Source organism: Dermacentor silvarum, chromosome 1, assembly GCF_013339745.2.
Source record: "Dermacentor silvarum isolate Dsil-2018 chromosome 1, BIME_Dsil_1.4, whole genome shotgun sequence".
In the NCBI taxonomy this organism is placed as follows: domain Eukaryota; kingdom Metazoa; phylum Arthropoda; class Arachnida; order Ixodida; family Ixodidae; genus Dermacentor; species Dermacentor silvarum.
In genome coordinates, this window is record NC_051154.1 from 342,534,908 (window position 1) to 342,547,099 (window position 12,192).

The 12,192-nt window shown below is 48.4% G+C and overlaps 1 protein-coding gene across 1 annotated transcript; it reads left to right on the forward strand.

The window, feature by feature from the left end:
• The first annotated feature begins 8,798 nt into the window (after window positions 1-8,798).
• Window positions 8,799-10,017, forward strand: LOC125943325 (uncharacterized). The gene is made up of 2 exons (XM_049662435.1): window positions 8,799-9,305; window positions 9,367-10,017. The coding sequence occupies exons 1-2, from the start codon at window positions 8,799-8,801 to the stop codon at window positions 10,015-10,017; spliced, it is 1,158 nt and encodes a 385-aa protein (XP_049518392.1).
• The last annotated feature ends 2,175 nt before the right edge of the window (window positions 10,018-12,192 follow it).

The window sequence follows — 12,192 nt, forward strand, 5'->3', positions numbered from 1 at the left end:
TGCAGATAAATCGTGATGAAGCAATATTAGTCTAGCACACGAAATTGGCACTAGCATGAAGGACATCAAGGGAAGAACCAGGTGGACGATATATAGCGCTAGTTACAATAAACTGATTATTGAGGAAAATTTTACACCACACAGATTCTGTATCTGAGGGCGAAGGTAAAACTGAGAAACGAAGATCTTAACGGATAAGCAATGCGACGACGCCGCCAGTTCCGGGAATCCTGTGTGAGGCACACGGCAGTAAAACCGGGAGGAGTAAACTCGGACTCAAATATTACTATGTAGCCATGACCCAGTGATGACAATAACATGAGGGGCATAAACAGAAATAAGAGACAGTAAGTCTAGAAGTTTTCAACAATACTGCGAGCGTTAATGTTCAAAACGATGAGGTTATCGAGATGGCCAGAACAAGGTCAGGTAGAAGATGAGCCGGAAGTCGAAGACACCTGCACATAAGGTAGTGTTTGGTTAGATACTTTTACTAATATGTTTGAACTGTCATCCCAGTTATAACGAACCTCGTCAATAAACCCATGATCGTATCTTAACTTGACGACAGAACCATTGTTACGAAAAGGAGTTGATGCTCCCCAGATTTTTTCTTTGTATTTCTAATCCTTGCAGAGAAATATTCTGTAATGAAGAAATTTGAGTCCTTGAGTCTATAGGTGTTTTTAGAACCACTGTTTTGGCACCAAAGCCTGAAAGCTTCAAAATAATAGGACGGTTGTGATGAGCTCCTAGCCTCCTGCTCTACCAAGCCTGCGGACGCGTTCAATGTGAGAACAGCTAATCTTCAAGGTCTCGGTAAATATAGACGTAACGTCAGACAACACAATGGCAGGGTTTTCGTTGGGGGCTTTCAAAACACCGTGTATTGTAAGATTATTTCTTCGAGTACGATTTTCTAGATCTTCACTTTTTAAGACCATCTCGGTAATTTTAAATGAGGAGTTGGCTTCTGTGCGTAATTCAGAAATTGAACTGGAGTCATTAGGTGAGGAGTCTAATGCACCAACACGCGACTCTAAAGCATCAAAACGGCAGGCAACTGCCTGTTGGAATGACTTAATGTCAGCAACGTCTTGAGCCAGCTTATTTTGCCCATTCAGAAGTTTATAGAACATTTCGGATACAGAAAGATCATCACTTTCGTGGCATACAGGAGGAGAATGCACATAAGTAGCCTCATCGAGATCGGAGTTGTAACGAATCTCACTCTTAGTTACAGGTTTATTACCAGATTGATTGCTTTTACTGGCATTCCCCGATTTTTCGGAGAACCCGGATTGAGTTCCACATGACCGCTCAAGATAGGACGACTTTTGCTATATAAAACGTGCAAGCACCATGACACAAGACTATGTGGGCAAGGAAGCAGCAGCAAGAAGCGATAAACAGATCGGCTACATACAGCGTTGGAATAATGGCGTACCTACATGAAGAACAAGCAACGCTTAAACATCTTACTCGTGCTTCTGCAGCCTTGCCCACTGAAGAATGGATCGATGAGCAAGACATTTATACTCTTGGTGGCTGACGTCACGGACCCGTAGTTGTCGGTGATTGGTTGATCAAGAGGCAGGTGGTCGGGCTGACTGACATGCAGAAGTTTGAAGAGGGACACGCCGGAGTTATCACATATCGGAGTGATAGGATAGTCGCTGAGCAAGCGCTCAGTGACATGCACGTGCCGGGCAAGAAATGACGAAGCAAGGTCAGACGAAGCTAATCGAGGCCATGTGACGTCCCAGAAATTGCGGTCCGCAAGGCAGGCGAGGCACTGCATGAAGAGCAAGCAACGATTATACATCGTACTGGTGCTGCTGTAGCCTGGACCACTGTGCATGATACCGGATTAGACTGCCACGCCTGAAGTCCTAACATTAACTTTCTTAAATGAGGGACTGTACTTGTAGGACCGATTTCATATAGGCTCCGCTCAGTGAAGTTTGCTGCGATTGCTGCGCCATCTGTCGCAGCGCCGCCAACAATAATGAGACGACCAAAGCGCGCGGGGGTATTCGTAGGCGCGGCGTCGATGGTGCTGTTCGGTCTTTTCTATCGTTGAGACAATGCCATCGTTCAGCTCGGCTAATTCTAATCCATCGACTGAAAGCGTACGGAAACGGAAGAGGAACAAGTGCCGGTACTCCTGCGTAAAAAACTGCCACAGCCACGAGTGAAATTGTACCGATTTCCTGGCCGCCCTTGGGAGCAAGAACGACGGAAAAGATGGATTGTTGCTGTTCGAAGAGTTAAGCAAATAATTGTGAAAACAACGTTTTCCTAGTGTCAATGTAACTATTGACCCTTTTCGCGGCGATCCCGTGGGCGCTGCCATGTTTGATCACGTGGTGATGCGTCCATTGCTTGCCTCGACGGCCTCCGTTGCCTCCTTGTTTACAATGGAAGTGTATGACGCCGGCGCGGCTTAGAAAGCCTCTGTTTTCGGAGATATCGTAGACGGTGACTAGGTGGACGACACGAAGCGTTGATCACAGCTTCAGATAACATGCAAAAGCGCTTTCTGAACTGATTAAGCTATGTCCAAACGGCGCAAGCAGCGTATATAGTGCTTGTTCTAAAAGCGGGGTTAAATATGTATTCCAAGCTATCCAAGCTTTCCGATTCTGAATTCAGTCAGGATTAGTGTGTTTTGCTCTTTGTTCTTTATTCGGCAAATATTTTGAAGCAGTGGCTTGTCAATTTATGACTCAGTGAAGTTCCTCAGTGCGGGGCTGTACGGCCACCATTTGATTATTTTCTGCCTAATCGCTCGCGGGTGTGCTCAGTTCCGATAGATTTGTTTTTGCTGCGAACAAGGCTTGAAACGTAGCTGTTTTGTACATTGTAATACATTGTAGCAAATATATATTACACCTTATGGACCGCTTATTCTTGTGGACCGTCACGAAACATTAAGCTTCGACCATTCGTGCGCCATAGGTGTAGTCCGTCATTTATTGTGCGTATACAGTGCGCATATATTCAAGGGTGCGCCCATTCACTTATTTTTGATACGTCAGCGATAGAGTAGGCGTAAGTTTTCCTCCCATTTGGGACAGATGTGTATAGATAACGTGCGCGAAACTTACTATGACAGGAAGCGCGCTACTCTCTTTGTCATTGTTTAACGAGTGGTACTCACTCTTGGCGACGTGCTGGGGATGAAGCCCTTTCTTTGAAGGTTAGCGATACAAGGCTGGCGGATGAGCAAATTTCTGTATCCTCGAGGAAAGCCCTACATCACGAAGTGCCGGTAACACGTTCGGAGAGTTGCAGCAGCGGTCCACGAACTTGGCCACACAGATTCATTCTATTCTTTAACATGCCAGTCACTATTTTTTGCAGCCAACTACTGCACACGTTTTCAATCCACATGATTCAATCTAGCATGATTGGAGCACAGTGTGTTAGCGAAAACTCAGTTGCATTTCCGACAGCTGATCGCACAGAAACAAGGTAGATGCGGTAATGGTTTCGTATTCCTGCGCAGTCGCTGAGGAGAGGTATGCCGCGCCGCCGTGAGCGCCATCTCGTTTCTTTAAAACAAACTGTTCCGCGAAAAGGGTCAATATGCTTTAAGGTCTAGCCAGGTCTAGCTGCTTGAGGTTCTGCGACTGTATTTGTGTGCTCTGCGCGGTTGGAAGTGTATGGAGCACGCTTTGCACAGCAAGCTTGCGTAGCGCGAAATTTTACGCGCGAATTTATGCCTCCAATGCTCTTGTAGGCGGCATGCGAATCTTTGATTTGCTTCCATGCGTGTAGTCCGGTAATTAACTGTTAAAGTTCGTTTTCCTGTGATACTTTCAGCGAAGTAAACTCGGTTTGCGTTGATTTTGGGGGTATACCGACTGGGACGCAGGGTGTACCCGCCACCTCATCCAAAACTGACCAAAGAGGAAAGCACCGCATTCCGCAGACTGCAGAGCAATACGTACACCCATGGGATCCTCATGCATCGCATCCACCCGACACTACGCACCTACAACTGCCCGATCTGCGCCGTGCCAGACACTCTGGCTCATTTGCTACTCGAATGCCCGTGGCGCCCCGAAGACGCCGTTAGCAAACATACAACGTCCGAAGACGTGAACCTCCTCGCCGAGACGTGGGAGGCCAAGATCTTCACCCTGGCCCTGGACGAACAACGACGTCTTGTCGCCAGAGCCCGGGATGCTATCGCGGCCAGAGGATTCCTGGAATGAGGGACCCTCCCACTGTGAGTGACCCACAGCTCAAACGCTCGGGAACACCATCTCGAAAATTAAAGTTTTATTTCATCATCATCATGCAGCTGCACGAAGTTTTGTAAGCCGTTGACCATGAGAAATTATTTGAATGACATGTGACTCAACAATGTGGCTATCGCAATTAGCGAGCAGTGTGAGAAGGTGTATACACGGGAACGCGGACCCTACTTCCGCTCTAATCTATCACTCCAGCCCCTGTTTTCTTTTTTTTCTTTGACAAGGGCCAGGTTAACTTACCTTTCTCCTGCTATCTTTAAAACGCACGGTCTTCGACAGGATATTTAACTCTTCATTTACTACTATATGGGCACTTGTACATGATAGCTAAGCATGCTGAATAGTTTCTGCGCTATTTCCGCACTGTATACAGACGAATAGTCATCGGCAAATTTCTGCTATGACACCGCGTACAGAAAATGAGGTACCCTTAATATGTTCGAACAGTGGTGCTCAGCACTTTCAAGTATCTTAACTTGTCTCTATTTTATTTCATTTTTTCTGTTCACCACAGTTCTATAGCTAGTTTCGCCTCCATCACCCCTATACACTATGTTGTTACCCCAACTTAGTTTAACACCCTTTCCTGTGCCGCTGTGCACACGTCTGTGAACGCAATATTTACTGGATAGTTATGTCACACATTTGCACATTTTCTCTGCTGCGAGTGAACGTTTTTCGAAACTTACCAACATTTTTCCATGTTTCTCCAACGCCCTCTCATATGCGCAAGACGAGTTTCTTGTCAAATGCGGGCGATCGCCGAAACCTGCCACACGACTTGCGAGCATACTTCCTGGAATTTTCTACCGAAGAGCTGAGCACGACTAATAACAGTCGCCATGCTCTCTTAAATGAGCCATTATCTGCTGTTACGCGATTTACCGTTTCTTGGTCTGTGCGGTTACAAAGTTAAATCAAGAAGCGCGCTTTGCATGCCATAGTCAGCTGTGTGTACTGCTCCCCGTCAAACTTTAAGATTACCTCAAAAATTACGCGCACATTTACCATTGGTACAAACTCACTTTGCCGTTGTCATGATGGTGATAACGAAGTATGGGCGCCTCATTTGAAACGGGGTGGTGGTATATCTCCCCAAGTTCCTTCTTTCAACTTCGTGGCATTTTTTTGTTTTTTTACGCCTTTAAGTACCTTGATACTATAACGCTACATTTGCTGTCGTTTAATCACGCATAGAAACGGGAAATTTATAGTGCAATGTATTATTTATAAGCATTGTTACATCTGTAGAACGCACACAACCTATACAGTGCGTAATATGTAGATTACGCACTGACGTATGGTGTGGGACAATTAAGAAGTATAGACATAGAAAAAAACAACACGCTGGCTCACTTTATGCTTGGATCGTAAAGTAGTGCATTGTACCAAATGTAAAGGCGGTATGGAAAAATCGCTGATTGCGCAGCATACCTGCGATGATCCACAGACTTGCTGTAGCCCCATATAGACGGTTGCTGAATAGCGATATAATACTTAGTTATAATGTCCAAAAGATACTTATGTGTAAGTTGAGGAAATCTGAAGGGAACGATGTCTACTGGAGGGAGATAAGAAAGTTACAACTAAACACCTGCAAACTTGCCGCGGCCCTTAGATAGGAACTTGAGGAATTAACTAATGTATCGAAGTATCTTAAGATACAAATGGCAAGTATCTTACCGGACACAATTAGCTTGCTAATATCTGGTATCTGTATCTTAAATACTTATCCACTCGGTATATTGTATCTTTACCACGATACATTTGCAAAGTATCTTTGCCCAGCCCTGCCTAGCGCTTTGTTTTCCTTTTGGTGTCATACAAGTTAGCCCCATTGAAGCCCTTTTTAACATGCTCTCTAGTTGTCTTCGTCCGAGAGATCCGCCCATATTAAGCCGCACACGCGACAGGGACGTGGACGATTGGCTCTCTTCATAAGAGAGCGTGAGAACGCACAACCAGTGCGAACCGAGTTAAAGTAGCTTTCTCCCTTGCGGACGTGGCGAACCATTGGTTAGTAAGTATGAGGTGGAATTTACGACGAATTATCAGCCTTGAAGGCCACCTTCGCTTTGCTTGACCACACGGCTGCGCATCTGTTACGCGCCGAACATTGTTTCTGCAAACGTCCGCAAGGGAGTAAGCTACTTTATCAGGCTTGCATAGACGCGTCGATACTTTTACTAAAATCTACAAAGTCTTCTGTTCAGCTCGTCAGTGATCGATCTCGTTGCTCGGCCCGTTTGCATAAACAATGTTCGGCGCGTAACAGGTGCGCAGCCGGGTGGTCAACCAAAGCGAAGGTGGTCTTCAAGGCTGATAATTCGTCGTAAATTCCCCCTCATGCTTACTAACTAATGGTTCGCCACGTCCGCAAGGGAGAAAGCTACTTTATCAGACTTGCATAGACCCGTCGATGCTTTTACTAAAATCTACAAAGTCTTCTGTTCAGCTCGTCAGTGATCGATCTCGTTGCTCGGCCCGTTTGCATAAACAATGTTCGGCGCGTAACAGGTGCGCAGCCGGGTGGTCAACCAAAGCGAAGGTGGTCTTCAAGGCTGATAATTCGTCGTAAATTCCACCTCATGCTTACTAACCAATGGTTCGCCACGTCCGCAAGGGAGAAAGCTACTTTATCAGACTTGCATAGACGCGTCGATGCTTTTACTAAAATCTACAAAGTCTTCTGTTCAGCTCGTCAGTGATCGATCTCGTTGCTCGGCCCGTTTGCATAAACAATGTTCGGCGCGTAACAGGTGCGCAGCCGGGTGGTCAACCAAAGCGAAGGTGGTCTTCAAGGCTGATAATTCGTCGTAAATTCCATCTCATGCTTACTAACTAATGGTTCGCCACGTCCGCAAGGGAGAAAGCTACTTTGTCAGACTTGCATAGACGCGCCGATGCTTTTACTAAAATCTACAAAGTCTTCTGTTCAGCTCGTCAGTGATTGATCTCGTTGCTCGGCCCGTTTGCATAAACAATGTTCGGCGCGTAACAGGTGCGCAGCCGGGTGGTCAACCAAAGCGAAGGTGGTCTTCAAGGCTGATAATTCGTCGTAAATTCCACATCATGCTTACTAACCAATGGTTCGCCACGTCCGCAAGGGAGAAAGCTACTTTATCAGACTTGCATAGACGCGTCGATGCTTTTACTAAAATCTACAAAGTCCTCTGTTCAGCTCGTCAGTGATCGATCTCGTTGCTCGGCCCGTTTGCATAAACAATGTTCGGCGAGTAACAGGTGCGCAGCCGGGTGGTCAACCAAAGCGAAGGTGGTCTTCAAGGCTGATAATTCGTAGTAAATTCCACCTCATGCTTACTAACCAATGGTTCGCCACGTCCGCAAGGGAGAAAGCTACTTTATCAGACTTGCATAGACGCGTCGATGCTTTTACTAAAATCTACAAAGTCTTCTGTTCAGCTCCTCAGTGATCGATCTCGTTGCTCGGCCCGTTTGCATAAACAATGTTCGGCGCGTAACATACTTACCTCATGCTTACTAACCAATGGTTCGCCACGTCCGCAATGGAGAAAGCTACTTTATCAGACTTGCATAGACGCGTCGATGCTTTTACTAAAATCTACAAAGTCTTCTGTTCAGCTCCTCAGTGATCGATCTCGTTGCTCGGCCCGTTTGCATAAACAATGTTCGGCGCGTAACAGGTGCGCAGCCGGGTGGTCAACCAAAGCGAAGGTGGTCTTCAAGGCTGATAATTCGTCGTAAATTCCACCTCATGCTTACTAACCAATGGTTCGCCACGTCCGCAAGGGAGAAAGCTACTTTATCAGACTTGCATAGACGCGTCGATGCTTTTACTAAAATCTACAAAGTCTTCTGTTCAGCTCATCAGTGATTGATCTCGTTGCTCGGCCCGTTTGCATAAACAATGTTCGGCGCGTAACAGGCGCGCAGCCGGGTGGTCAACCAAAGCGAAGGTGGTCTTCGAGGCTGATAATTCGTCGTAAATTCCACCTCATGCTTACTAACCAATGGTTCGCCACGTCCGCAAGGGAGAAAGCTACTTTATCAGACTTGCATAGACGCGTCGATGCTTTTACTAAAATCTACAAAGTCTTCTGTTCAGCTCGTCAGTGATCTATCTCGTTGCTCGGCCCGTTTGCATAACCAATGTTGGGCGCGTAAAAGGTGCGCAGCCGGGTGGTCAACCAAAGCAAAGGTGGTCTTCAAAGCTGATAATTCGTCGTAAATTCCACCTCATGCTTACTAACCAATGGTTCGCCACGTCCGCAAGGGAGAAAGCTGCTTTATCAGACTTGCATAGACGCGTCGATGCTTTTACTAAAATCTACAAAGTCGTCTGTTCAGCTCGTCAGTGATCTATCTCGTTGCTCGGCCCGTTTGCATAAACAATGTTCGGCGCGTAACATACTGACCTCCGCGCTCTTCGTCTGTGGCCCGCTGTCCGCGATGAGACTAATGCGTATGTAACTCCAGGCGGCGGTTGATGTGGTCGGCGACTTTCTGCGTGCCTTTGGCCTGCGCTTGTCGGCGGTGAAGTCGGAGGCCATCATGGTCCATCCACGCGCTGCTGCCCGGCGCCACACTGGCTGCGTGGTCGTCGACGGTGTCCCCCTTCCCTGGCGACTGACGGTGCGCTACCTTGAGCTCATTATTGATCACCGCCTGACGTGGTACCCTGCCGTGAAGCAGCTTCGCGCTGCCATGCGCCGAGTTGAAGGCGTGGTGCGCGCACTCCTCGCGTGTGGTGACGGCTGCGCCACTTGTCCGCGGTGGGGATGTACGCTGCGGAGGCGCTGTCCAAGGCGCTGTACGCGCTCGCACTGTGCAGCCTTCGACCGCATCTGTGGCGGCACATCGACTGCGACCATCGACGAGTGCTCCGCATGCGCCACGGCCTGCCCCGCGCATCCCGTCTGGCGGAGACGCTCGCGGAGACCGGCGCGTGGCCCGTCTCCCTCACCGCTGATCTGCGCGCGCTCGCCCACATCGAGCGCATCCCGTGCCCTAGGTGACGGCCACATGCTGTCCTACCTCCTCAGACTTCCCAAGTCTCGTGTGGGTAAGCTGTTCGAGCTGTACGACAGCCTGGTGGTCGATGCCCCTGCGACCCCTGCAGCCTGGCCGCCGCCAAACCAGCGTGTGCCTCGACCTGCCGGGCGTCCGCTCCAAGCACCACACCCCTCATTGCGCTGTGGTGCAGGCGGCTGCTGCACGGATACAGGACGACCTGGTGGGGAGGGCACACCTCTACACAGACGGTTCTGTCCGTCAGGACGGTTCCGCGGCCGACGCCTGCGTTGTGCCGTACCTCGATGTCGCGAGACAGTGCCGCCTGTCCTACCGAGCTTCTTCCACCACAGCGGAGCTTGTGGGACTCCATCTGGCAGCCGACATCCTCGAAGAGTCGCCGTTCCTCAACCGAGCGGCGATTCTTTTCGACTCGAGGTCCGCTTTGCACCACCTGCTACTCGACGAGCGCGCGCCGCCACTGGCGCAACGCGTTCCCTGCAGGCTGCACACACTTCAGCAACAGGGATGCGACCTGCGCCTTCAGTGGATACCCTCGCACGTCGGTATTGCGGGAAACGAGTCGGGGGACGACCTTGCAAGGAGCGACCACGATCCTGAATCCGCGCTATCGCCGCGAGTCAATTCGTTTGCCGCGGCGCGGCTTCACTTCAAACGTGAGCTCGCGGGTGCGTCATCCCCACAGCCGCGGCGCGCAGTGGCGCCCGTCTCGCCATCTCCCGGAAGCCGGCGCCACTAGAAGGGAGAGCGCCTTCCTCCTCGCACTCCGAACCGGTTCCGTCTGGCCCTCAGCGGGGCGTTTTTGGTCCAGATTTGAAGCTATTTATTATAGTATCTTAAAAAAAATTATTTGTTCCACTTTTTTTTATATACAAGGCCATGCGCTCGGGTAAATGCCGTCACGACAATGAAGCTACCAAACGCCACTACAAGAACTGATGCAGATTTTGTGCTAAAAATTGACTTCTAGCTAGGTACGTTGTGCGGGTCTTGTACGTTGCCATGAAAGCATCGTATTCTCGACTAGCTTACTTGGAAAAAAATGCATTTCCGATTTCATTGAGCGGTTTTGAAGTTGTGCCGTTGTATGTAAATGCTATTGGCTGTTACTATACAACTGCACAACTTCGAAACCGTTCAATGAAATCTGAAATGTTTTTTTTTCCAAGTTAAGTAATCGAGAATGCGATGCCTTCGTGCCAACGTACAGGACCTGGATGGCGTACCTGGCTAGAGTTCAATTTTTTTTCGCACAAAATATTACATAATTCTTGTAGTGTCGTTTGGCCGCTTCATTGCCGTAATGACATTTAGCCGAGCGCGTAAGCCTTTTATATAAAAAAAAAGAACTGGGAGAAATAAATTTTTTAAAGATACTTTCATAAATAGCTTCAAATCTGAACCAAAAACGTGGATGTTCGCAGTGTTCTCACTATTTCGACTTTTTTCGATTGTGGCAGTGGCTTGATTTGCTTTAACTGAATACTTCTTAAGGCTGTTGCGCATGATGCGATTTTCATCGCACCGGAAGTGCGATTTCCGTCGAATGCGACGAAAATCGCAGTCGCAGTGCCGATCCTGTGATTTTCGGCTAAGACCAACGCAGCGCTGCGACCAACCGGTTGGTCGCAGCGTTGGAACATCCCAGGGCTCGCTGCGATTTTCCCTCGAAATTGCGCCGTAGCTATTTCGCGGTCTGTTTTGGAAAATGGCGTCTCGCGCAACAAGTGCAATGCGCGCGGAGGTGGATTGCTGAATCCGCTACGTACGCTTAGGGAGAATAAAAAACTTGTGCCGCAGATTCCATTTTCCCATTTCTATGCGTTCGTGGATGCGCTACGTAGCACACGAAGTGCATTTTCAGCTTTGTTTCGTATGCTGTAGACAAACCTATGCGAGTTCCCAATGCTACGAGGTGTTCGATCCCCACGAGACGACATGACCTTTTGGGGTCGTCACAATTTTAACTTGTTAAATAGCATACAAAAATCGCGCGTACGGGGCAGTTTAAATAATTGCAACCTCTGCAAGGTCAAATGACAAGGCAGCAAAGTACCCGAAGTTTCAACGTTGCACTGAACGCGTGACCGTGTTATTTTCCTGTCGGTTAAAAGTTATGTTACCTTACTTGCTTATTCAATTTGACATGCCAAGCGTACAGGCTATCGTAATGAATTTCTACGATAGCATGAATAAACAGGGTTAAGTTGTTTTCGATTACTCCGTGCACTTTAAAGGGCAACTCCGGCGATTTTTAGATGTCAACGAATGTCGATGTAATTCGCTGGGTCTGTTCCTCTAAATACCTCCGTCATGTCGTAAAAAAAGCAGGCTTGAGAGTTGCGCAGGTTTTTTACAAATGAATTTAATTTATTGCCTCGAGCACCCTACCTTACCTCCTCCTCAGTTACAGGCCACATTGTGTATGACGTCAGGAATGGTCCACGCAGAGCATGCCGGGATCATGCAGAAGACACCGACGAGAGCGTGCAGGAGTCGACGATCGTGAGCTAGTGCTTGGCGTGAGATGTTGCTGTGGCCAGAAGTTGCATTCCCTATGCACGGGCAAGTGATGCGGGGTGGCAAGCGGTGTTGCGTTGTTGGCTGCACGAACTTCAGCCCTGGCCATCCGCAAACACAGTTTGAGCCGATGCCGATCGCGTTGAGCCGAGGTTAAGCCTATCACAGTGGCCGAGTTCCTGCGTCTGCTGCTGGCGGACAAGACCAACTGATATGAAGCCTAATTATGCTATTAGGATGAGGAAAGCTGCTTCTGTAGTTCAGTTTTGACCATACTGATTTGAAATAAACCATTCCTCATTTCGTACAGTGCACACGCAATAAGCTAGAAGCGACAACACGACGCGCAATCAACATCCGTATACGTTGCCGTTCTCGAATGCGGCCAGTCGCA